Source organism: Paroedura picta, chromosome 16, assembly GCF_049243985.1.
Source record: "Paroedura picta isolate Pp20150507F chromosome 16, Ppicta_v3.0, whole genome shotgun sequence".
Lineage (NCBI taxonomy): Eukaryota > Metazoa > Chordata > Lepidosauria > Squamata > Gekkonidae > Paroedura > Paroedura picta.
The window spans coordinates 21,989,972-22,017,602 of record NC_135384.1 but is presented as its reverse complement, the minus strand read 5'-3'; the positions used below and the strand labels follow the sequence as shown (position 1 = coordinate 22,017,602).

Genomic DNA, 27,631 nt, shown 5'->3' with positions numbered 1-27,631 from the left:
TTAAGGAGGGGATGTTTTATTTGTTCATTTATTCAAGGTTGATTAATACAATCTTTTTCCTGTATCTTCATTGCTAAGTGAACTTCTTTGGAAGATTTTTTTTAAAGACTCATGAATGCTGCTGACATTAGATTTGCAGTAGATCAGGACTCCTGTGTCTTTCTGAGGACTTGGAATTTCAGACTTCCAAAGCAGAGATCAGTTCCTTCCGGTCATGTGGTTGAGGCACAAGGAGTTTTGTCCCAGAGAAAAGAGACTCTCGTGAAATAAAAGGCAAAGCAGGAATCTCATCTGTAGAACTGCCCTATTCCTGTCCAAATTCTCTACAGAAAGTCAAAAATGATACTAACTGCTGGACCAACGACATTAGAAATGGGCACCACAACGGGAGTGGGAAATTTGGCAAAGAGAGCTTCTTATGCCGCTAAGACACACCAAGTGGATGGTGAATCTGGCAGGAAAGAGGCAAAGTTGGTCGGGGGAAGCTCCCAAATTCCTCCCTACACACTGCAATGGAATACAGATGAGTTCAGTAACCTTAAGAAAAACTGGATTGGCAAATAGGCCTTTCCTTGGTAGAATCCCATGTGCCAAATGACATCCCTCTCTTAGCCTCCACCCACGTCCTTTCTAGCGTCTGTCCTGGACAGTGATCTCTTAAATTCTATTCCAAGGAGGGCGAGAGCCAGAGAAAGAGAAGAAGATTCTCTGCCTTGATTAAGGGACTTTCAATCCAATTTCTATTTTGTCTGTTTCTCCCCCATCAGCCCCAAATTGAGAAACTTCAGTGATTACGCATGGCTAAACTTACTTTCAAAGGGACAGTAGAAAAAAGGGCGGGGACAGGGACGGAGACGACCCCCTACTGGGGTAGCTGGAGAAGCATCGAATGTCCCGAAGGCAGGTAGGTGATGTTGCGGGATCGCGAGAGCTGGTAAGCGATGTCTTCGGCTGCCTCCAGCTTGCGCAGTTCGATCAGGCCGTCGCCTGCGGTGGCCAGCGAGTTGGCGATCAGCTCTGCCGCCTTAGAATCCCCCTCGGCTGAGATGATGGCTGCTTTCTTCTGCTGTTCCGCCTGCAGAAATGGAGGAGGAAACGGACATGGAGCTTGGCCAGGCAGAAAGCGGCCGGTCAGCGGGGGCATCAACCTGTCCTCCTCTCCCCTGCCCAGCTGGTCTACAGAGTGTCTAGAAACAAAGGAGGTCAAGATTCGTGGGGAAGGGCACACTCCTGAGAATCTGGAGGGCAGGCAGGTTTACCTGAAAGACGGTAAGTTTCAAGCTTTCATGAGGAAATCCAAATGAGAGGACTGTTAAAGAGACACGTGTGGGAATAACGAAGTGTGATCATGCATTTCATGCAGTTTTTGGGGTTGCATTTGAGCCATCTCATGGGAGGGCACCAGCATCTGATCTGCACAGATGACTGTGAATGTCAAAGGTTTCAAGGATCTTAATGAAACTCTTTCTCCTTGTTCCATGCTTTCTGAGAGGGGCTTCCCAAATAGCCTCTTTGGCTCAGTTCCCATGTACGACAGGACTGTGGTCACTGCTGCAATGCAACCGTCCTGCTGCTTACTTGCCAGAAATTCTTGGTGTAATGTGAAGCGGGACATTTTAATAGCTGATAAAACAGCTGTGCAAATTAAAACTCTGGAAAAAAACCTTTTGTGTAGTGGTTGAGCGCGGCAGCTTCAATCCTTATCCATGGTGCCTCTATATATTTGTGAAACAGCCTGGGGGGTAGAACGTGTCCGGCTGCCCAAGCTGTAATAAAGCCAATCAGGGTGCAACCAGCTGGCTGCACCCTGATTGGCCCTGCCCCTGCAGCTCTGCTCTCCATCCCTGGATGCTAGCCTCTTTGCTCTCAGATACGCCTCAGTGCCTGCAGCCAGCAGCATGTAAGGGGAGAGGCCCTGGGCAAAGGGTCATGGTGGAGGGCCTGCTAGGCTGGGCCTGCTAACTAGGGCCTCCAGGCCTGCTGACTGCCTGCTAAGGAACTCTGTCCTGGGCCTGCTAATGAGCTGGTCAGCCCCCGCCCCACTTGATCCAGCTGCGAGCTGCGGCCCAAAGCCATCTTAAGCTGCCTGGCTGGGGTCCAGGGGAGGGGACCCTTTCAAGACCCGTTTTCAAGAACGGGCTCTGAAGCTAGTATAATATATAACACACACACACACACACAAAAACCACTCTTGCAAATAATACACTATATTGGCTAGTTCTTCCTGCATTTGAAATGACCAGTCAAAATTTGGTTTCTCTTGCTATATCACAACATCCTATCCTGTGACTAAAACATGCAATCATCTATTGTCAGCTTGTACTGATGAATAGGAGGAAAAGTTTAAAATACAGGTTGTAACCAACTGGATTGAAGCAGGAAGGATGTTCTACAACGTTAGGGTGACTCCTCAGAATGAGAGTATTCAGAGCAGGACCTGACTAGCGACCCTCAGTGACCAGGGAGATAACACAAAGAGCAGGATGAGAAAGGCCACACCTAGTTCTCCCTGGGGCAGGCTGCCTAGCCCTGTAGCTCTCAACTGGTGGTGTGCTTCCCACCAGCGGGATGCAAATGACACTCGGGGCTTTCAGAATGATTAAGAACTTGTTCACCCTCAGTCCCTGTTTCCACCTGCAAATGTGACATGCCATCTCCTGAAGGCCTTGCCTGCCAGGGATTATCTATCTGCCATTCCTGGCACCCTAGTAGCAACCTTGGATGTTTAGTGTTTCTTCTGATCCCTTGTGCCTACCAGCAAGTGTCCTCCATGTGCCACTTCTCAACAATCCTACCTGCCACGGATTATCCACTGTGCTACTGCCATTTTTTATGTCCTCTTGTCTTGGGAAAAGAGGACTTTTGTCTCCATCATGCAGGTCCCTGGTTTTTAGACAGAGTGATGGATGGGACAAAATGGATGTTTGAGGATCACTGTCTGAGCCCATTTCCAAACTTGTTATAAAGGTAAACATCATGGAAATATTTGTACACTGGGAAGGAGTGCGCTAGGGAACTGGTGCATTTTGGCATATCTTCATTGTGTTCTTACCTTTTCCACTATGAACCTGGCCCGTTCTGCTTCTTGCTGGGCGACCTGTTTCATTTCTACAGCTTCTGTGAACTCCTTCCCAAAGGTCAGATGTGTCTTAACAAAGGAACAGGAACAAAGAAAGGGTCACAACCAAGGAATACCATCAACATCACATCAAAGATGCTGAAACATGATTGAGGTTACAAGCACAGTTACAACCTGAGGGCCACAGATTTTATTTATGCATCAGAGGCTCAAAACATGCACAGCTGTGGCTTTGGAATGTGTTTTTCCAAGGAGTTTCTAGAAGTTACAGTATTTACTCACGTATGCAGTTAAAGTGGTAAATTACTTGGGACTCATTTCAAGAATGGGTGAGCAAGCATGACTTTTTGATAGTTTTACTTTGAAATATCTCAATCATTGCTTGAGGAATGCTTCAGATTTTTTTCAAATGTAGCTTAGGTAGGAAGGAAGGAGGGAGGGAGGGAGGGAGGGAGGGAGGGAGGAAGGAAGGACTGTCAGGGATTTGGGGCCTTTCAAATAAGAGTTACTATTAGTTATAGACAACCTTGTTCCTTAGAATTTTATGGCAGGCTCTGTCTCCTATGGCTACCATTTCGTGATTGTGCTCACCCCCCAGTGTCACAGTTACAAATGTTTGATTCCCCTCTCATCCCATCCCATCCCGTTGGGTGACACTGGGCCAGTCACAGTTCTCTTAAATTTGTTCTCACAGAGCAGTTCTCTTAGACCTTTCTCAGCCCCACTGATCTCACAAGGTGTCTGTTGTGGGGAGAGGAAGGGAAAAGTGTAAGCCACTTTGGAGTAGGGAAAAGATGGGTGTAAAAAACCTGAGTTGTTCTTCCTGCTGGTCCAGAGCTTTAGTCACTCTCTCCCAACAAAGTTTCTGGAGCCAAGAAGCCTCTTACCAAGGAAACGTCATCTAGGATGAGGCCAAACGTGGCTGCTCTTTCCGTGAGGTCTTCGCTCACTTGTCTGGAAACCAGCTCCCTCTGTGTGATCAGTTCCCCGGCATCAAAACGAGCCTGAAACAAACAGAATCACAAAGGTGAGCAAAATCAAACCACAGGGCTCCCATATCAAGATGGCATGCAGGCCCAAGGAGTATGGTGGCTTCACTTGAAGCCAGCATGCTTCTTTTGGAGCCAAAGAGGCGTAGTGGTTAAGAGTGGTTAAGAGTGGCAGCTTCTAATCTTGCGAGCCAGGGTTTCATTCCCTGCTCCTTCGCATGCAACCAGCTGGGCCTGCCACAACACTGATAAAGCTGTTCTGACTGAGCAGTGATATCAGGGCTCTCTTAGCCTCACCCACCTCACAGGGTGTCTGTTGTGGGGAGAGGAAAGGGAAGGCTGTAAGCTGCTTTGAGACTCCTGGTAGAGAAAAGCGGCATATAAGAACCAACTCTTCTTCTTTGTGCCCTTTCCCCTGTCCTTATCCACTTGGAACCAAGAGGGCAGATATGCTTTTGGCCTTGCCAGGCAACCGTATCAGAGTCAAACAACCAGAAAAGGCATAATCATCCTCAGCGACTGAGGGCAATTGCAGAGAGTGGGACAGAGAAACACAAAAGCTGAGAAACAGCCAAGAGGCAGACAGATCAGGGAAGGAGGTGTGTGAGGGGCCATTCGACTTTGGTCTACTGACTTCCAGAAACTTTGTGTCCGCAAAGATTTTGGTGCTTTTAGCTACATAAGAAGAGCCCTGCTGGATCAGAGCTTCCCGTCTCCAACTTCCCGTCTCACACAGTGGCCAACTGATTCCTCTGGAGGGCCAACAACGGCATGTAGGCCGAGGCCTTTCTGAATAAGAATGTAAGAAGCCTGCTGAATCAGGCCAGTGGTCCATCAAGTCCAGCCTTCTGTCTCACACAAGAGCCCAGTCAGTTCCCTTGGACGGACAATAACAAGACATAGAGGCCAAGATCTCTTCCTGATGTTGCCTCCTGGCTCTGTGATTCAGATGCTCTCCTCAACCACCATGGCTAGTAGCCATTGATACACTTATCCCCTTCTAAAGCTGTTTCTTCCTGTGGCCAGCTCGCCATCGTCTGGCAGCCAGTTGTACATTTTAATCCCTCTGTGTGTGAACCACTACTCCTTTCGGGGTGTGGGGCTCTTCAAGCAGACCTGCAAAATACAGGCTGTCTAACAACTGCTGGTAGGAAGAGTTGCTCAACATAACCCCACTATAAAGGGAGGGCGTTGGGAAGGTTTATGATGGAGGGGGGAAAGAAGGCCCAGTGCCACAGGCAATGTGGAAAAAAGGACATATAGCCATTATATTAAGGCCCCAGGTTGAGCCAAGATGGCTTCCGGGCTATATTTTTGATTCACTTAGATATCTGAACCCTTCCTTTCTCCTTAAAGCAGCTTACAACATCATTCTCATCCTCCATTTGATCCTAACCACTCTTTGATGTGGGTGAGGGAATCTGGCCCCAGGACTCCCAGTGAGCTACCATGGCAGAGTGGGGATTCGAACCTGGGTCTCCCAGACCCTCTACACCAGCCTTTTCCAACCTTTTGACCATGGAAGTACTGCTGAAATATTTTCCAGACTTGGCAGTACCAGGAAGTGATGCCAGCTGGAATTGAAGTTCATGGACATCTGGAGGACCACAGGTTGACTACCCCTGTTCTACACCACGCTGGCTCAGGTTACCAGTGCTGGGTGCATGCAGAATCCTGCCCTGCCCGCCTGCCTCTTACCACCACGGACTTGAGGATCTCAGTTGTAATGGAGGGCAACACTCGTTCATCGTAATCTTCTCCAATGCTGGTGTAAATCCGGGGAAGCTGCATGGCCACCGGCCTGAACAGGATCCGCAGCGTGATGTTCACATTCTGTAGATCTACCAGAGAAGTAGCGAAGAGAGTTTAGAGCAGGAATGGGCTTTTGCAGGTCAACGAGGAAGCTGCTCTGACGGTTTTGGAGCCATGGAGACAGAATGGAGAACTGGGCCATCAACCAGGAGAAAGGAAGTACCAGCTAGCTGATGTTCCCTTCAGAGGACAGGTCGATCTAATCAATTTGATGGTTTTTGTCCTCCTTCAGCAAAATCCTATCTGAGTAGGTCTCAGGAGCCATCACAGTCAAAAAGGACACTCAGTCGAGGTATTCTGGCCTACTCAAAGATTCACACTTCTCACCTAGTAGTAATCCTTTCCAGATTAACTCATCCGCCAAAGAGGCACACCTGTGACGCAGCCCCTGGACATGGGAAAGAACTCTGAGGATTGACACCAGCCAGGCACCTGGACTGCCAGTGTCCTTGGGGCATTCCCATGCTCTCCTGCCATTCATTACCCCAGGAAGGTGCAAGTGATGCATCAGGGAAGTAGAAGAGGAGGTTTTTATGCCCCACTTTTATCTCTCCTACGGAGTCCCATGGGGACTTACAATCACCTTCCTTTCCCCACAACAGGCACCTTATGAGGCAGGTGGGGCTGGGAGAACCATGTTGGCCCAAGGTCACTTAGCAGGTCTCACATGGGGAAGAAAACTTGGCTTTCCAGATTCCTTTACACTTATCCACTACACCAGGGGTAGTCAACCTGTGGTCCTCCAGATGTTCATGGACTACAATTCCCATGAGCCCCTGCACTGCACCAAGCTGGCTCTCCACTGGTCATGACTGGTCATTTCAACAACAGACCACTGACTATCTCACGAGGAACCCACATGTAGGAAGCTAAAGGCCAGTCTTTAAGTCGTCATACCCTTCAGCTACTGTTTATTGCACCTCCTCAATTGTTTTACTGCACAGAAAGCTGTTATCAGCTCCTCTTCCCACCTGGGAAATGCTTGCTCCACTGGAAAGTCTGCACATCCAGGGGGCAGCTTGCTCCACCACTGATTGGCCCTACAGGTTGACCAAGAACCACGGCCAGCTGGGTGCATGACAGCACTTCTGCATGAAGTCTTTGGCAGTGAGTGCCGCTTCTCAAAATGGTGTGCGGGGCTAAGGACCTGGGACGCTATTGGCCATTACATCAGCTAACAAACATTCGAAGGCACAGCTCATCCTCTTCTCCACCCCGTACGGATTTTAAATGTGTTTTTAATGGCTTCCGTCCTTAACACTGTTCAGTTACATTTGAATTGTTTTAACAGGACTGGTTCTGTTAGCCAGCCGCCTGGAGCAACTCTCCACAGAGGAACCATATAAACACCCTCCACTAAAATAGATTTATAAAATCACAGCTGATATGGCGACCCCACAGGGCTTTCAAGACAAAATATGTTCAGAGGTGGTTTATCATTGCCTACCTCTTCTTTGCTACCCTGGCATTCCTTAGTGGTCTCCACATACTGACCAGAGCCAACCCTGCTTAATTTCCAAGATCTGATGAGATGGGACCAGGCCAGTTATAAAAGACATAACATTAACCAGAGCCCATTGCTGGTCCCACATACTCACCTTTGCTGCCCGTGATCACTGGGACGTTGCGGGGGCGAGAGCGGCAGTCAAAGATTATCGGCTTCTGTACCCAGGGAATGAGGAAGTGGGTCCCTTCGCCCACCACTATGTCCTGAACGCCCCGGAACCGGTCAAAGATGACAGCCCTGTGGCCTGCATCCACTGAAAAATGGCACAGAGTAGAAACAAGTCAACTACACACTCTGAATAAAAAATTTAAAAAAGGGGGGGGGGAGATCCAGGAATACTGGACCAAGTGAGGAGACAGGGCTCATGCCGGTAGAACAGACATTAGGGAATTCATAAGCAGGGCCTCATGAACAGGACTGGAGAGGCACAAAGAGGTCCTACAACAAAGATCCTTCAGAGCTAATAAAATCAGAGTCCAGTGGCACCTTTAAGACCAACAAAGATTTATTCTAGGCACAAGCTTTCGGGTGCAAGCACTCTTCCTCAGGCTTCAGAGCTAGACAGCCACCCTCCCCACTGACCTCTGTTCCCTCCCAGCCCATCCTTTTCTGATTGGTTCAACTGACAGCTTGTGTTGCATGTGTTGCACTGTTTCAACACTGTGGGCAGCTTTGGAATTTTGACAAAGTGCAGCTGCAAAATGCCTGCCACAGGAGTCCGAGCCACATCCCAAGAAACCCCACAAGTAAGGGAGAAAAGTGGCTGTTTCCAAAACACACTAGAGAGAGGAGTGGGAGAAAACCAAAGCAGCACTGCTGTAGCAGCTAAAATTGAAATAATAATATTTTATTCTGCACAGCCAATCAGATGCCCTGAGGGGTAAGAACCTCACACTGCTTCACCCACCTTCTTCAAATATTTGGTGTTGCTGGGCGCTGCAGTATCCCTGAGCACCATACGGGGGACCCCTACTGCAGTGGAAGGCTCTTCCAGAATCTGGGAGCAAAGGTCTGGCTACCTTCAAGGCTGCGCTGAGACACAACACTCCCACCCCACTGGCCTATTTAAAAAAGCACAGTGCTGGCTACAAAGAGAAGCGTTCTGGTAAAGACAGAAGCTCAGGATCAACCCAGCATGCCAGAAGAAAAGGCCCCCTTACCATTATAAAGAGCAGAGTTGACAACCCCACCCGCAAGAGCCAGGCCAAGGCCAAGTTTGCCAAGGGTATCAAAGAGCTTGGTAGCCATTCGGTCCACTTCAGTCCCGTTCCTCAGTTCCAAGAAGTGTCACGTCTGCAACAACAGCCAGGAAAGGTAGAGCAGCATTCAAAATAGGAAGCAACAAAATGGCTTGGGTGCCAAAGACTTGCAAATCAAAGAGATGGGATTTTGTTTAATCTTTTTTTTTTTTTTAGATTCACTTCGGTTTGTCTTGGGCTCCTGCCCTTTGGCCTCTGTGTGGGTGTGAACTCCACTGAACTCTGAGGTTGCAGAAAATTGAGGGACACATAAAATACATGCAGCTACACTCTTGGGGAAAGGGCACTCAGAACAGGTTTGTTCTCATGGGCGGAGTAAACCTCCCCCCCCCCCCCCCCGAGCTTCTCCAGCCCCAGGATATCAGATCTTCCGGTGGGTCCCAGAGCTCAGCTTGCTGGGCCTCCAAAACCTCTGCAGTGCAGCCATTTCCCCTCTGCTACTGTTTCAACAGATCTATTGTGTCAAGAGCCACAGTCCCATGCATGTCGCCTCTCCTTGCAGGCAGGCTGAGAGAGGCAAAAAGAAATATACTGTGCAATGGGCAAAATTAATAGATACACTTAATGATCCTTCAGAACCATTTGGGCATAGATTTTGTGGTGATATTAAACACACCAAAACTGACTCTCAGTTTTGTGATCTCTCAGTGAGGTTCTGCTGAACCACTGGAAACTTATCACACCATGCTTGAAGGGGTACCTTTGAGGACCCCTTGCACCATAGAAGATCCATTTTGAGTCAAAACGTCTTCCTTTGGGAGCTCTATGATACTTTTCTGATTCTTTTGATAATTCCTCTACAATCAATACATTTCCCTTTGGGAAAAAAAAAAGCAAGACAGTTTTTGTCTGTAAATAGTTGTTTATTGTAAGCATATCTACTAATGTTGCTCATTGCACAGTACGCTCTTCTCTTCAGCTGTGTAATCCCATTGCATATTTTTAGGCTGAGAGAAGCAGCAGGACAGCGAGGCAAGGTCACTCAGAGGTGGGGAGAATTCCTCCAGGGTTCTGTCCCTTCACTTGCTCTTCGCTACTGCACACTTCTTGGCATTTGGCTTGTGTGTCCCCGCTGCTGCCCACGGCCTCAGCGCTAGGCAGTGGCTCCCCTCCCCTCCATGTTTTTCTGGTCTAGAGCAGGGCTATCAAGTGTTGCTAGTTTGGGCAGCAAGCAGGGCATAGCAGACAGAGCCCCGGCTTCAAATCTCCACTCAGCCACGATGCCCACGGAGGAACCCTTGGGCCAGCCCGTCTTCCTCAATCTAGCCTACCTCACAGGGCTCTGGAGAGAGTCCTAAGGAGGTGCACCACCCACAATACCCTAAGGTCCATGGAGCAAGGGGGACGGAAGCAGGCGGCCATCCCTTTCCCTAGCAGTTTCAGGAACAACGACAGGGCACGTAACGGTGCACATGTGTCCATGTAGGATACGGGCGGCCACACTGCGGCGTGTCCGTAGACTACAATGAGCCCTGCCAGGCTCATGGGAATTGTAGTCCATGTTCATCTAGACCAGGAGTAGTCAAACTGCGGCCCTCCAGATGTCCGTGGACTACAATTCCCACAAGCCCCTGCCAGCATTCGCTGGCAGGGGCTCATGGGAATTGTAGTCCATGGACATCTGGAGGGCCGCAGTTTGACTACCCCTGATCTAGACAGCCACCCGTGATGCAGGACTCGCCCGGTCTCCCCGCCACCCGCAGCATGGAAAGATCCAGAGCTTTCTCCTCCAAGCCGCTCCCTCTGCTTCCTCGCCCCCTGCCCAGCGCGCGCCCGCCCGCACTTTTCCTCCTCCTGCTGCTCCTTCCAAGGCGTTGCGCGGTTGCCACCCTCCCTCCGGGAGGAAGCCAGGACCTCCCTGCAGCCTCCAGTCTCCAACCCCCGCCCTCTTTTGCGCCTTAGAAGCAGCAACTATTCCTCCCTCCCCAGCCGCCGCCTGCCCGCCCGCCCTTCCCTCCCTGCGGCTCACCTCCCTTCGCGACGCTGACCTCCGCATGAAACCCCAGCAAGCCACCTGGCCTCCACTGCGCGTGCGCACGGCCCAGGCGCCTGAACGGCCTGGCCATTGGCTCACGGCCGGCCGCCGCAACGCCTGACGGGATCGTCGTGCTTCCCAAGCGCGGGCAGGAAGCTCGCATGGACGGGGGCGTGGCAGGCTGCTCAAAACTACAAATCCCGGAAGGCCGTGCAAGGCGCCGGCGCGGCATGGCGGAAATGTAGCCCGTCCGGGGACTACACTTCCCATGAGCCCCTGCCAGATAGCTTAATGGGTTTACCCTGTTCTTTGCCAAGGGCGGCAGCGCTGAGGCTGAGCGCCGCGCTTTCTTAGAAGTGCTGGATATTATTAACCCAGGAATATAATTTTGGAGATAGGAGAGAATGTTGGCAGGGATGCTCCGCAGTACTCTTGGTTTGCTGCTGACCCCCGAATACACCTGTCGTTTAGGGATGCCAGCCATCCTCCTGGGGGTCTCCTGGAAATGAGACTCCAGATGACAGAGATCAGTTCTCCAGGGGATAAAGGACTGCTCTGGAGGGAGGACTGTGGCTTTGCGTGCTCCAATGACATCGCTGGCTATATTAGTGTTAGGGTTGGGAATTATCTCAACATTTTGGGAGTGGAGCTTGGGGCGACAAGGGAACTGTGCACGGTGTAATGCCATAATTTTCAAAGCAGCCGTTTTCTCCAAGGGAGCTAATCTTAGTTGTGTGGAGATCCGTTGTAATTGCAATGATCTCCAGGTGCTGCCTGGAGGTTGGCAAGCCTAATTAGGCTCCTTCACACACTCTCTGGCAGTTTTCCAATGCGATCTGGCAACCCTATCCCATCCCCATCCGGTGGCCAGGGGGAACCTGGCAACCCTATGCTCTTCTCCTCCCCAGAGCGATTGTTAAATTAAATCATTTTTAAGGGGGGGAAAGCACAACAAAAATATCTTCAACCCTGAAAACAGTTTCGTCACTGATAATTTAAATTGCAAGCAACTTGGCTTTCAAACAGAAGCTCTTCAATATATGTGGAAATGTTCTGCAGAGAAACAATACTTTTGAATAAGTGATCATGTTTTACTGGGTTTCTAAAGTGCCATTAAAAGAAAGCAAGATTCAAGCAGAATGCTGACTCATTTTGAGTTCTTTTAAAAGGGATTTTAGAGGCTTTAAAGTCAAGAAAGCCTTTGTTTCCAGGATGGTCCATTGCTCACAAGATACCAGGAAAACTGTAGAAGCTCATGGGAACTTCATTGCTTTTGTTTTTAAAAAGTTATAGAAACAGTATTTAATGTAATGCAATTTTCAAGTAGGAATACAATGCAAACTTTATTTGGGGGGGGTTCTTCGATTAGAATGGATAAATCTGTTTAGGCTTTCTTAAAGCTCTGATAAAACAGGGCTTTGTTTTTTTTTATTATCTGATTATTGATTAGTGCATGACATTACATGGTAATGACTGGGGGAGGTACTGGCAAACCAGTATTGAGGTATTGAGTCTGCCATGAAAACGCTAGAGGGTGTCGCCCTAAGGGTCAGACATGACCCGGTGCTTGCACAGGGGATACCTTTTACCTTTACCTTTATACAGTCTTGACACACAGTATTCTTTTAGTACTGTTGTTGTGTTGCTCTTCTGTTATGACATGAAAGTGGAATTACTACTCTGGTTCCTATTGCGCCCTGAATAGCCCAGACTAGCCCAATCTCATCAGATTTAGGAAGTCAGGCATGGTATTAGTATTGGGATGGGAGACCACCAAGCAGCAGTCCCCAACCCCGGGGCCGGGAACCGTTACCAGTCCATGGATCAGTCGGTATCGGGCTCCTCCTCGCCCTCCTCCCCGGCTGCTGTCTCGGGGGCTGCCCTGCCACTCTGCTGCCAGCTCACCTTTGGTGCTCTCCAGAGGCAGCCATGGCTGGGGCTCCCCCTCGGCATGGCACTGCGCAGCTGCTGCTGACAGCGCTCCCCAGCAGGTGGCGGGAAGTCAGGGCCGCCAGTGGGAAAGCAAGCGGAGCAGGGGCTCAGGTGGCGGCAGCAGCGACGTCCCCCTCCCCTGGGCGTCAGTAAAATTGTCAAGTGTTGACCGGTCGGTAATAAAAAGGTTGGGGACCACTGCCACCAAGGACTACCAGGGTCATGACGCAGAGGTAGGCAATCTCAAACCATCTCTGAACCTCTCTTGCCTTCCTTGAAAACCTCACTGTGATCTTCATAAGTCACGTGCCACTTGATGGCAAACAAGCAAAACCAATTTTTTCCTGTTACAGTCCTGCCATGTCTACCTGCATGGCAAACTCAGAAGTGTCCTGTGCATTACTAATCCTGCTCAGATCTGTCATCAGAAAAGAGAGCCATGGGGATCTGTCAACTGCGGTCTTCACTCTGGGCAGCAGAGTAGTGCTGGGCCATAAATTTTGCAGATATGTAAAGTCTTGGATCATTAAGCCTGTTCTTCTTCAATATATGAAAAATGCAACATTCTGGGGAGTTTCAGGCAGCTTTGCCGGAATTCCTGGGCTTCTACAGTGAAGCTCAGGCCGCATTACAGAATCTTGTGCGGTTTTACTGCCGAGCACCAAATGGAACTGACAGGAGCCCATAAAATTACAAGCCCAGGATTTCTTTCCCATCATTGTTTATGTAACCAGCCTGTCAATGAATCATCTTCCAATCTCATTTTCTCTTTGCAGTCCCACCATTTGCTCTGGATCCTATGAGTATAGTTCCACTGCTTGTTTAACGGTTGCCAACTACTTGATCACTATGTAAAACCCTAAAGGTAAACATTTAATTTTATTAGCAAGATGCAGTTCTCTTCCAACAGTCAAATGCTTAAAGGCATTCCCTGGATGGACAGAAAGTGTTCTTGAGCTTCTGGAGCAATAGAAACCATTTCACACGTCATATTTTCCCTTGTTTGTTAAGGCAGGGGTAGTCAACCTGTGGTCCTCCAGATGCCCATGGACTACAATTCCCATGAGCCCCTGCCAGCAAATGCTGGCAGTGGCTAATGGGAATTGTAGTCCATGGACATCTGGAGGACCACAGGTTTACTACCCCTGTGTTAAGGGACCTGGTTCAATCCCTGGCATTTGCTGTTAAAAGCATGAGTAACAGGTGATACGGAGGAGCTCCCAGAGAGGACCTGCCAGTCAGAATAGGCAATATACCTTGATAGACCAGTGACCTGACTCAGTATAAGGCAGTTTCACATTTTCACATGTCTCTCACTACAGACCTTTCCTTCTCCACTGAATAGCCAGACTGATAGGGCCCCCTGGAAAGGCATTCTAGGTCCCAGCTAGGGTTGCCAACATTCAGGTCGCACCTGGAGATCTCTTGCTATTACAATTGATCTCCAGATGACCAAAGTCATTTCCCTGGTTGCCTCTATGGCAAGGGTAGTCAACTTGTGGTCCTCCAGATGTCCATGGACTACAATTCCCATGAGCCCCTGCCAGCATTTGCTGGCATTGTGCCAGACGTGCTCAGCCAGGGTTTTGTGAAACCCTGGGGTTTCTTGACAGCCCTGGAAGGGTTTCCTGAATGGGTGGGAGTTAATTAATTTTTAATATATTTTAAAAATGTGTTAAACATTAATTAGGTGATAGGATCATATATGGCCATATCAACCAACCCTCCCAAAATGGCCAAGGATGGGCCTGGAGGGGGTGGGAAGGGGAGGGTCCCCAGGTGGGCATGGACACAGCTCTGCTTCCTTACCATATTCTGCACCATTGCACCAGTACTGGGGTTACTCAAAGCCTGAATAACATTTCAGGGGTTTCTCAACAGTAAAAAGCTGAGAAAGGCTGCAATATGCACCTTGGAAATCTGCTGTTCCCCACTTGTGTTCCCCACAGTGGGGAACACAAGTCCCAGGTGAGGTTGTGCATCAGAGCACTGTGCTGAGGACCACATTCCTCCCCTCTTCTGTTCAGCCAAGCAAGCCCCCTTTTTCTGGCTCCTTTCCCAGCTGGCTGCGACATCAGCCCCTTCCTCCCCTCCCCAGGCATTTAGCGCTAACTAAGCAGAATCAGAGCAATCGGTCATTACTTTTTATCTCCTCCTTGTTCCATTAAATGCAAAAGGGAAAAAAGGCACGAAATTGCCTTTAATACGCTGCTGAGTGGGCAGCATTTCGAGGAATAGAAGTATATTTGCGCGGAGACTGATAGACCTTGGAATCTGCTGACGATACACCTTGGGAGAGCATAATACCTTCACCTGTCTAGCCCCTGACTAGAGAGTGATTGATTGCCTGCTCTTTCGCTGCTGTGCTTTGTTCCCAAGAAGCTCCACTCTTCATGCAAACAGTGCCTTTTCATCTGGAGGCAGGGTGGGCAGGTCTCCTCCGGCTGCTTGCAAGAGATGGGGGGCAGAGCTGTCAGCTCCAAGTTGGGAAACTCCTGGAGATTCCAAGGTGGAGCGTGGGGAGGACAGGGATCTCGGTGGGGTACCATGCCACGGAGCCCACCTTTCAAACCATCCATTTCCTCTGCAGACACTGATTTCTGCAGTCTGGAGATGAGCTGTAATTCTGGGAGATCTCCAGTCCCTCCAGGAGGTTGGCATCCCTGACTGGGGGGGGCTCCTTCCCAGTCTTAGTATGTATGCAGTTTGAGCATATGACACTACCTTATACCAATGAGGATTGTAGATTTATCCATGACTGGGTTGCTTATTTATTTATTTAAACCTTTCTAGAAGGAGGAGAAGCAGAGTTGGTTTTATACCCCACTTTTCATGCCCTGAAGGAGCCTCAAAGTGGCTTACAATTGCCTTCTCTTCCTCTCCCCACAACAGACACCCTGTGAGGTACATGGGGCTGAGAGAGCTTCTGACAGATCTGCTTTGTGCGAATACTTAACAGGACTGTGACTTGGCCAAGGACACCCAGCTGGCTGCATGTGAAGGAGTTGGGAATCAAGCTTCTGCTCTTAACCACTACACCACGCTGGCTTTCCAGCCAAAGAAGGTCCCCAAGGCTGCTTCCACACCTGTCAATAATAAGATTATGGAATTATGGGGAATCTGAATATATTAGTAGACATCTGGGCAACTGCAGGATTTTTTTTACCAATGCTTATGAGGTCTTATTCCCAAGTAGAAACCCATTTAAATAAAGGTAAGTTAACTTGCTATGCACATCTGAGCATGCTGGTCCCAAGCTCAGGTAAATGGGGAGGGTTAAGGGAAGACCTGGCAACCTATCTTGTAAAAAAAATGGTGCCAAGAAAATCCTATGGCACAGCTCTGAAACGATTTCGATATGGTGCCCACCGCTGAGCCCCTCAGGCCAGAAGGTCCCCAACAAGTGCAAGAAGCAAGGGCCTGCAGCAAGTAGCCCTGGATTTTATGACATGCCTGGGTCAAATCCAGCAGGAACCCCAGATGCTGATGCGGCCACTGGTGAAAGCAAGGGTCTGCGTATTATGAAGATGCACCAAATAGCAATTTGGAATGCTAGAGGACTCAAGGAAAATTGTAAATTGCCAAAAGAGACATTGTCAGGTTGAACATTGACCTCCTGGGCATCAGTCAATTACATTGGACTAGAGTTGGGTGCTTCGGCCACCAAAACAGCCGTTCATGCCCGAAGCAGCCAGTGCCACCAACAGATTTTTTTTTTCAAGCAGAAGATTTTACCATTTACTATTCAGGTCACAACTCCATAAGAAGGAACGGTGTGGCTTTCATTGCAAGCAAATTTTTTTCTCAAGCTGTGGAATGTTTCCAATGATCAATGATCAAATCATGACAATTTGTATTTGTACCAAGCCAATAAATATTGCAGCTGTCCAAGCTCTGACAACTGATGCAACAGAAATGGAAATTGAAGACTTCTATACCGCCATTCAAAACACTTTAAAACAAGTACCCAAGAAGGATGTCATTTACATAATGGGTGACTTTAATGCAAAAGTTGGCACACAAGCAGAGAGAGACATTACTGGCAACTTCGGACTTGGAGAAAGGAATGATGCAGGTGATCATCTGGCACAATTTTGTCATGAAAATCGGTTTCACATTAACACTTGATTCAAGCAGCATAAATGTCGCCCATACACTTGGACATCACCAAATGGACTACACAGGAATCAAATTGAGTACATCTTATGCAGCCAATGATAGTTCAGTCTTTGCTGTCAAAATATATCCAGATGCTGATTGTGGTTCAGATCATGAACTGTTACAGGCTAAAATCAAATCAAAACTCTGCAACATCAAGAGAACACTAGAGTTAAGGAAGTTCAATGTAAATAAAATTCTGCTCACATATGCAGTGGAGGTGAAAATCCATTTCAACTATTGGATGCAACAGAGAAGATGCCTGATGAACTGTGGCAGGAAATCCCATCAACTGTTGTTGAAATAGCAGTTAAACACATACCACACAAGAAGCCAGAAGAAAAGTTTAAAATAACTCTCAGATGAATCTATAAGAATAGCTGAATGTAGAAAAGCAGCAAAAGCTGCAGGCAAAAGTGGGGAAGCAAGAAAATGAGCTGTGGATTTTCAAAGGGCAGCATGAATAGACAGTGAAGTTTACTAGAATTAGAAATGCAAGCCGTTAGAAGGAGACTACAAAAAGGGACCCACGAGAAAGGCTTTCACACAAGTAAAGAGGTTCCGGATGCCATTTGCTGCTTGCAAAAGCATTATCAAAAATAAACAAGGGAAGAAACTGACTGACCAACAGAGCATCAAGAACAGGTGGTGGGAATACACAGAAGAACTCTATGCATGCAGAACAGAAGTTTGCTCTCTTCAAAATGAAAAAGAAATAGAAATAAAACTTGAACGGGCCATTGTTGAGGAGGAAGTCGAACAAGCCTTGAGTCAGTTCCCAGACAACGCCCCATATTTCCAGTAGCTACTTATGTCTGTGAAAGTTGGACAATAAAAAAACTGACAAGAGAAGAATCGATTTATTTGGACTCTGGTGTTGGAGAAGGGTTCTGCAAGTATCATGGACAGCAAAAGTCACAAGCAAGGAAATACTACAGCTCATAAAGTCTGATCTGTCACTGGTGGGCAAAATCACAGAACTCCGTCTCACTTACTTTGGCCATATCATGTGATCCAACTCAATGGAGAAAGCAATTATACTACGATTGGTCAGTGGAAAAAGGAAACCAGGCTGACAAAGGGCAAATTGTGATGGACACTGGCCAGAACATTGCATGGCTGAGGGAGGCGGTGCGGGATTGGGGATTGTGGCAATAGTTGTGTCATGGGATCGCCAAGAATCGGGCTCGACTGAATGGCTGACAACAACAATAACAACAACTGAACTTGCACTCAAGGAGATTTATTTGGGGAATATATTGGGGTACATTTAAATGCCCAAGAGCAAAGCATGCATGTTCCTAAGAAATACAACAGAGGAGAATTGGGGAATTCAGAGCAGGATCGAGTAATATTTACCTATTTCAGAAGAGATGTCACGCAGCGGGGGAGGGATGACATCTGGAGCTAGTGAGCAGTCCACAACAGAATAGGGATGAAAGCTGATTTTATAACTAAACTGTAGCCTGTGGCTATGTGCTGGAAGCCCAAACAAATTTGATGAGAAGTTCCTGAGAAGCTTCCCAAGAAAGGACAATACCTGTTAACTACTGATAAATAGTTACGAAATGGGGTGCTCAAATGTGTGTGTGTGCTAATAGATCCAAGGCATTGGAAAAAAGGGGGGGTGAAGAGGGAGATTACTAGCAGGAACAGCAATTTAGTATCTTGATGGCCCATTAATGCAGATGTGTTGGGAGGGGGAGGGTATGGTCACCTTTTAAGCACCCTCGTGTCAGGATGAACCTGATTGTGTGTTGCATTTTGTGCAATCCAGGTCCCATTTTCTGAACATAGAGATGTCAGATCATAATATAAGGTGATCAGATTGTCCCACTTTTGGAGGGACATCTGGGGGTATCTGGCAAATTGTACTAATGTAGAAATTAAAATATATATATTACAATACTATTTTTGCATTCTATGAAACTTTTTGTTGCTCCATATAGACCACATTTTTAATCAAGACCCCCCCCCCCGTCAATGGTGTCCCGCTTTACCAATGTTAAAATCTGGTCACCTTATCATAATATAATGTTTATATTTCTATGGCTCTATGAGGGATGCCTTGTGGGGCTAATCTAGGCTGTCCTAACCATTAAAAGGAAGGGTTTGTCATGCTGGTATCAAAGCATGGAGCAGAGCTGGTTTGGTCTTGCCTTCTTTTGCACAGTGACCCAGCGCTAATGGGAATCTGCAACCTGTTACATTCACGAATAGCAAATTTAAAGTATTAATCTTGAATAAAGAAAAAAAAAGTCTAAATGTTGCTGAAAATAGGCATCCTGTCTCTGTTCTCATGGCACCAAATTGTCTATGTGACCTGAAATGATCTATCATAAAATGTGAAATGAACCTAAAACGCATGTTGTTAAGCAAGCACTATTTTAAAATGCATAAAAGAAAAAAATGGTTAAAAACAGACATGCACAGAATTGCCTAATTGGAACACATGCTCAGAGCATGGTCTATATCAGCCTTCCTAGCATCTCACATAGCTCCTTTTATAGAAGAGTTAACACAGCTGCATAAGAGTCTAGTGGTAAATCACAAACCCTGGGCCTGAAGTTTGGTGAGTCTTGTGATCTGCCTTTGTCTTTAAGAGGTCTTTACGAAAATATTTGCTCCTCTGCCAAAATCAGGACTCCTGCCACGATATAATCAACAGCATCATATAATCAGGGATGGGTTGACAACATTTTTGAGCTTTCCCAGAGCTACTGTCATTTAAATGTTTGTTTGAAATGTTTATAACCCACCTTATTTCTATAGACTCAAGGCATCCAGCAGCCAACAACAGGTTGCAAGAATACAAATGCTGATTTTATGAACTTATGAACATAGGCAGAGAAATGCTGATTTTTTGAACTTAGGCAGATTGTGCGTGGGTGGGCAGGAAGGGATGTGCCAGTGTCTGTCTCATGTGGCTCTTCCTTGCATACCCAGAGAGCTGCTGATGGCCACTGTGGGATGGTGGGTGAATTCCCTCCAGGCCAGGCTGGACTCTAGAGCCAGGGGTAGTCAACCTGTGGTCCTCCAGATGTCCATGGACTACAATTCCCATGAGCCCCTGCCAGCATTCGCTGGCAGGGGCTCATGGGAACTGTAGTCCATGGACATCTGGAGGACCACAGGTTGACTACCCCTGTTCTAGAGATTTTTGGTGGGGGGGGGATCACTGGGTATGAAATTGGGGTCACTGTGGGTGGGCAGGTCATTGTGAGTTCCTGCCTCGTGCAGGAGGTTGGATGAGATGACCCTGGAGGTCCCTTCCAACTCTATGTTTCTATGTAACAGTTCATTTGTTACCTGAAATGGATCCTTTAGGGGAATTATGGGGGATGTGAATATATTAGCAAAACGCTAGGTAATTGCAGGATCTTTTTACCAATGTTTACAGGGTCCTTTCCTCGGGTAGAAACCCTTTTAAATAAAGATGCCAATTTAACTTAGGCTCAAGGAGATTTTACTTGGGACAATTATTGAAGTGCATTCAAAACTCACACACACAAGAGCAAAACATACAAGTTCCTAAGAGATGAAATAGACATAAGGTGCTAACAATCCACTGGAACAGATGCTTAATGACAATTTCCTGGGGTAGGTGTGGATGGGAGTTTGGGCAAAGGGGGGTTGCTTTGGGTGTAGCAGGAAGGAAATGACATAGTCAAAGATCGGAACTGGGGAAGGCCATAGCCTTGTTCCTGTGTTGAGACAGGGAGGAATTGGCAGCGAAGGGCTTCTTCTCAGGTTGCCTGCAAGATTACCTGCTGGACTAAACAGAGTCCGGCTGGAGCGTACATTCCCCCGTAACTGCGCGTGCGCGCACATAATTGTGTTCAGTCTCTTTGGCTGAAACGGACACTTTTTAGTTCATTTCCAGTCCAGAGAGATGATGGCCAAGCCTTAGCAGGGTGCAGGCATGCTGAACGAAGGGTGCTCATCGACAAACTTCTCAGATTGAGGCGTGGGTCTGACTACCAACACATTAACAAACAAGGATGCAAAGATGGAAACGGCATAGGTTTGAAAATGCAGCCAAATATGCCAATATCGTGGGGCAGTCAAACTGCGGCCCTCCAGATGTCCATGGACTACAACTCCCATGAGCCCCTGCCAGCATTTGCTGGCAGGGGCTCATGGGAATTGTAGTTCATGGACATCTGGAGGGCCGCAGTTTGACTACCCCTGGTTTAGCTGCCAGCAAATGCCTTCTTCTGCAGCACATCCTTGTGCTTCTTGGGGCTCATGGGAGTTGTAGTCCATGGACATCTGGAGGGCCGCAGTTTGACTGCCCCTGGTTTAGCTGCCAGCAAATGCCTTCTTCTGCAGCACATCCTTGTGCTTCTTCTTTCCCACTTTCAGGCTCTGTTTTCCAGAGAAATCAATTGCTTCCCGTGACCCAGTATTCCAAAATATATTCCTAAATCAGCCCTTGTTCTCGAGGGGAGGGGGGGGGGGTCCTACATTTTTAAAAAGTGTAATTAAACAATTACGAAATTGTTGTCAGGCAAAAATGTTAAACAAGCAATCAGTTTTGCTAAACGCAGCAATTCAAGTTTCCTCTCCTCCCAAGGGAAAGGGAGCTGATTTAAAGATCTCTCTCGGAAGGAACAGCATATAATTTATTGAAGCAGAAAGAAGCAGATCTGACGGGAGAACAAAAGAGGGAAATACAATTTAAAGGCTCTTTTGCAGGGGGGAGGGAAGGATGAAATGGACTACTATCCATATATACATGGCGCCAGCTGTTTTGCATAGGAAGATGGGCATGACCAGATTTTATCTATTTTTTATCTTTACTATTTTTTATTTATTTAAGTGTTATTTTTAACTTGAAAAGTTCTGTCTTTTGGGGGAGATATAGCACAACTCGTATTAAAGTTCTAAGTCCGCTGACACCTTTAAGACCCCAAAAGTTTTACTCAAGGGATAAGCTGTGCTTTACATGCATGCTTCTTCAAGTTCCTGCCACTTTGAAGCCCACTTGCTGTTTAGCTGCAGCCGTATCAGCAACTGGGACGCCATAACATCCCATCCTTGTATGGAAGATGCTCTTGTGCGGTGGATTAAGCTGAGAGTGTGACCAGCCCTGGATCACCCAGCAAACGTCCAGAACAAAGCAGGGATTTGGGTCTCCTTGTCTGATTATGTCAGCGTTTCCAAGCCTGTGGAACACGACCCCTTGGAAAGGGGGCTATAGGCTGGCCCTTATGGCAGCTCCTGACCTTGGCATCCTTCCCTTTCTTTCCTCCTTGCCAGTTTCTCACATTCTCATCTCTTTGTGATAAAAATGGGGGGGGGGGAGGAGAGACTAGGGGTTGCCAGCTCTGGGTTGGGAAATACCTGGAGACTTTGGGGCGGAGTGGGATTTGAGGTGGGGAGGCACTTCAGTGGTGTATAATGCTATGGAGTCCACCGCCAAAAGCAGCCATTTTCTCCAGTGGAATGAATATCTGTCGCCTTGAGATGAGCTATCATTCCAGGGGATCCTCAGGACCCTCCGGTGGCATCCCTAGTGGGGAGGGGCCTCAGTGGAGTATAATACTATGGAGATCACCCTCCAAAGCCACTCTTTTCCCCAGGGGATTTGATCTCTGTTGCCTGGAGATGAGGTGTAAAACTGAGGGATCTCCAGGTGCGACCTAGAGGCTGGCATCCCCAGAAAAGCCTCCTGGGAACTGGGATCTTCATGGCAGTAGCCAAAACAAGCATGAGGGGGTGACTGGAAAGGATGCAAGGGTTGTTCTGTCTGGGAATACCCCTGCAGTGCCTCCCTGTCCTGCTGCTGGTGTGGGGGATGTGCTGCACCGAGCCTCTTGCCACCCCCCTTTTGCATCTGCAGGGCACGGCATCTCCCTTGATCTCTTGTTTCTCATGCTTTTTCATGGTGCCGTTCCAAAGCTGCTCATAGCGGGCTTTATGAGGACAGCGCTGAATTCAGAAGCCATATGTTTGCCGGCGACAGCGGGTTTGGCGAGAGGCCACGTTTGTGCGACACGATAACTACACGTGAGAAATATGCCACTGACTAGCCGCCTCTTCTGTGTGTCGAATGTTTCTAAAGGGGATCCCTGTGATAAGCCAGTGGCCCACCCATGTCTCAAAAGAAAAGATCTTTCTCGTCTCTGTTTCTCTCTCCGCATGCGTTACCCCTGAACAGCCACTGGATGGCAGCATTTTTCTCTCTTGTAAGAATTCCGTGAAAGTCGTTCCATTTAGCTGAAAACCTTTTTGCCTCTAGATTGAGTCCAAGAGAGAGTTTAAGCTCCTTTCTCAGTCTTGGCCAAGCCCCTTCCTGGCTCCCTCCATTATAGAAGCCTCTCATCTCAGACACTTCTCAGGTCCTCCCCCCGCATTTTGGCCTGTCTTCAATTTAATGCCTCAATGCATGGGGTCTTCATTAAGACATGGGGGTTGGTGATTTGGGGAGGCCGCTTGGATCTTGACATCCATCAGAGATCAGATAAATAGGAGGGGGGGTGAGAGGAAGGGGGGAGGGCGGAGGGAGGGAGGATCGGCCACTAATGGAGGGCTCTCCTCGCCCAGTGGCACAGGGCTGATTTATGTGCTCCTAAATAAATCATTTTTATGGCCGTCTCTTTGTCTTGCTGTCTTACGTTTAACCCAAAACATCAGTCAGGGACTGCGGAGGGTCTCTGCTTGTCTCTGAGCATCCCAGGTTGCCTCCCCCTCGGCGTGAGTTATTCTTGTAATGAGCCCTTCCCACCCTCCCAGCCTGGCCTTCTCTGCCTTCTCCCAGATGTGGGTCAGCAAGGCAGAAGTCAGGGCTGCAGGGAGCTGTAGTGCGTTGAGTCACAGCCTTCATTTCACTAGACCTTGCTGATGTTAGAATCATAGAATGGTAGAGTGGGGAAGGCAGCCCCCAGGGTCAACTAGTCCAACCCCCTGTACAACGCAGGAACTCACAACCTGATGACTGTATCCCAAGGGTCCCCGATCTTGGTAAGCCTTTTGGAATTCTGCAGGCAGGGAGTGGATTAGAGCAGGGTTAGTCAACCTGGGGTCCTCCAGATGTCCATGGACTACAATTCCCATGAGCCCCTGCCAGCATTTGCTGGCAGTGGCTCCTGGGAATTGTAGTCCATGGACATCTGGAGAACCCCAGGTTGACTACCCCTGGTTTAGAGAGGCTAGCTTTCTTGCTATAGTGGGAGAACTCCTAGCTTAGATCCTCATTCCCTGCCATGGCTCAATAGGTGGAGAGCAATTCTGGCCAATGGGTGGTATCCATTCTGGTACACAATGGGATGTCACATCATTATGGTGCTCCAGGATTCACTGCAAACTGTACCATAGAGTAGGGGGTGAATCCTAGAGTGCTGATTGTCTCCACCTCCTCAGTTCCCTTACCAGGGTGCTGGTTAGGTCTGGCAACCCCAAAAGTGGGTTCTGCCAACAAATGGTCGCTGCGGGAGGCGGGACTAATCACAAAATGGCTGCCATGCTGTTTGGGGCCTGTCACAAAATGGTGGGAGGTTCCAAGTAGGGATGTGGACTTTGGCTCGTTTTGGTGATCACCGAAGCCCAAAGTGGCACGTAGGAGGCCAGCATCATGGCGCGGAGAGGAGGGGAGGCACCACCACCCCACTTCGCGCCATGGCTCTGGCCTCAGGCTTCGGTGATCGCTGAGCTGAAGCGCACATCCCTAGTTCCAAGCCTCGCATCCTCCTATGCAGGCAGCTCTTTCCCAGGGGATGCTCCTGGCAGACCCAAAGATGATCCCTCCTCATCATTTCTGAAGCATCTCCTATTCCAGTGAGATAAAGGAAAGCCAGGACAGGCGTTTTGCTTTGAGGAAGAAGGGATAGAATTGCCAGCTCTGGGTTAGGAAATGCCTGGGGACACAGCTTTGAGATGACAAAGTCTGGAGAGAGCAGAGGAAATTCAATGGGGAGAGGATGTCAAAGAGTCCACCCCCTGAAGCTGCCTTTTCCTCTGGGGAAACCAATCTCCTTGGGCTGGAGACCAGATGTAGTCCTGGGAGGACTCCTGCACGCACCTGGAGGGTGGCAATCTCAGGAAGGAAGTGGTTATCAGGAAATACACGTGTGGGTGCTGCAGTTGGTCCTTGTGTTGGTCCTACAGTGGGGAACATGGCTGCTGTGCTCCTTGTGCTGAATGCACAAATATGATTACGGTCAAAGACAAGTAGAAAAATGCAAGCAGTTGGATAAATATTTGCATACAAATGCGTTACATAGATGATATTAAAACAGCAAAAACAATTCATTAAATGAATACAGAACCAGGATAAACTGTAGCAGCTGCGCAAAATCTGGGTGGTGTTTAATAACAATAACAACACGGTAATAATTGCAATCTAGTAATGTGCCCTGATCCCAGCTGTTTTTGCCCCCTCCAGCGCTTCACTCACAAAGAGCACTAAGGCAGAAGGGGAGGGGCTAAATGCTTAATGTTAAGTACCTAATGAATGTTAGCAGAGCAGATAAGTCATTGATATATATCTTTAGGTTAAAGGAGGGAAAAGTTTATGTATGGAAGGACATTTCTGATAGTGCAGAGGAGAGATAGGATAGGTGCTCCCTTCATGTTCTAGCTCAAGGAGAGAGTGAGAGAGAAGCTTCCCTGAAGAAAGAGGAAATTGCCCTGAGAGTATCAGTCTAAGGTAAAGGTAAAGGTATCCCCTGTGCAAGCACCGAGTCATGTCTGACCCTTGGGGTGACGCCCTCCAGCGTTTTCATGGCAGACTCAATACGGGGTGGTTTGCCAGTGCCTTCCCCAGTCAGTACCGTTTACCCCCCAGCAAGCTGGGTCCTCATTTTACCGACCTCGGAAGGATGGAAGGCTGAGTCCACCTTGAGCCGACTGCTGGGATTGAACTCCCAGCCTCATGGGCAAAGCTTTCAGGCGGCTGCCTTACCACTCTGCGCCACAAGAGGCTCTTGAGGATCAGTCTAGGGACAGGCAAAAGGACACACTTAAAAGATAGAAAGATCCTAAACTCTCTGATCTATCTAACAGTCTTCTTGCTGCCCCCTTCAGGGTCTTCTTCTTCCTCTTAACTTTGTACACCAGACTTTGCCTCCTCCAACAATGAAACCTGAAAAGATGTTGTTGAGTATCTGTCAGGAATGGCTTTTCGCTTGTGCTAAAAACTAGTCTTCTATGCAACCACTGCAACAAGGTTACCTCTATAGTCAACAGAAAATTAGTTGAAGAATTTCAAGAACGGTGGAACTTTTACCTGGAGTATTTGGCAACATGAAACTTCAAGCAAATGGGGACTCTGGGGTAGAGGGAGGGGTGATATTGTAACTAAAGATATTCTTTTTTCCTTTACTATATCTATATAAAAATAAAAATGTATATTAAAAAATACTCTAAGTGAGGCCAAACCAGAGCAGAATAAAAAAACAGACTTCTGTTTTTTTCGGTTTCTACAGCCTTTCTTAATGGTTACCAATAAATTATATATATATATAACATTCAGAGAGTATGTTATATATTTTCTACAACTAGGTGCTGTTTTCTCCTATGCTGTGTGGCTCGGCGAAAAAATTCTTCTATATAAGGCCATGAGCTCCTCCTCATGATGCCTGGACTTGCACAACTTCAATCTGGTGTTGAATTTCCAATAGCTCTGGGTGTGTGTAACATCAGCGAGTAGATCTAATTGAATAGCCAATTCGGTTCTATCCAATTCGATTCTATCTGCCGGTTAATGTTAAACACATCCGGAGCTTTTAGAAATTCCAGAATCCTGGTTGTGAAAAAGATAGAATACTCCCTGAATGTGTGTTATATATATTTAACGTATTTATAACCAGTGAGGAAGGCTGTAGATGTTTGTAAATTGTACAGTATGGCATTCAGACCTCTAATGTTTTTAATTTTACATGTGCACACTACATAATAAATGTTTTATTTTCCATTTGTTGTCACTTGACCCTTTTGAAACAAATGTGAAGGGATCTTTGCAGTCTGGAGATCAGCTGTAATAACAGGGCTCATCTGGAAGCAGACAGCTCTATGCTCAGGTCTTATAAATCGAGGGCCATGGTTTCCCTGATTGAGTCTACCAATTTCATGCAGGCTCTTCCTCTTTTCCTGCTGCCTTCAGCTATTTCTAGCATTCTTCTTATTTTTTTCAGTGAGCCTTGTCTTTTCATAACGTGACCAAAGTACAATAGAGAGAATTCTGGGTTGATTTGATCTAGAACCCACTTATTTCTCTTTTTGGCGGTTCAAAAACTCCCCTCCAACTCCGCATTTCAGTGGAATTAACTTTCTTCCTGTCAGCTATCTTGCTACTCAACTTTCACACCCATAGATAGTAATGGGAAATACTATGGTACGTATTATCCTTGCTTCCCTTGCTTTCACCATGCATGTCTGTTGGATTCACTTTGTCATTCTGCATTGATTTTCCTCCCTTCAGCACTCAGTTTATCCAGGAAATTGGCTTTTGCACCAATTTCCCTTGTTTCACTTCCAAGCTGAAGGTAATTTGTAAGTGTACAGATTCCCTTGGATTTTACCTCTGTCCTGTTACCACCTTTTGAATGTTAATCCCCCCCCCTTGGGAGGTTGTTCTACCCACTTTGCACCTTCTGCCATCCTCCCCCCTTCATGGGTGTACAAACTCCATTTACATTTTTATTACAAGTTGCTTGAGTCTAGTGATATGATACTATCGCTAGTCTGAGATCATGGAATAAAAAGCACTTAAAACAATGGGGGAAAGCTTCAAAGGAGCTGCATGGGACTGAGTTTCCTGTTGGTATTGACTTGAAAGGGGGACTTGGAGAGGAGGCAAATGGCAATGTTCCCACTGCTAAAAACAGTGGAGGAGCACGGAATCAAACCCAGCTCGCCAGATTAGATGTCTGCACTTCTAACCACTACACCAAACTGGTTCTCAGAAGAAGAGCTGGT

General features: G+C 47.6%; 1 protein-coding gene across 1 annotated transcript; it reads right to left on the bottom strand.

The window, feature by feature from the left end:
- On the bottom strand, positions 1-10,762 carry PHB1 (prohibitin 1). The gene is made up of 7 exons (XM_077314118.1): positions 10,616-10,762; positions 8,548-8,680; positions 7,479-7,640; positions 5,767-5,909; positions 3,967-4,083; positions 3,053-3,148; positions 1-1,075 (listed from the first exon to the last, which is right to left on the bottom strand). The coding sequence occupies exons 2-7, from the start codon at positions 8,633-8,635 to the stop codon at positions 863-865; spliced, it is 819 nt and encodes a 272-aa protein (XP_077170233.1). The 5' UTR covers positions 8,636-8,680; positions 10,616-10,762; the 3' UTR covers positions 1-862.
- Between the last annotated feature and the right edge of the window lie 16,869 nt (positions 10,763-27,631).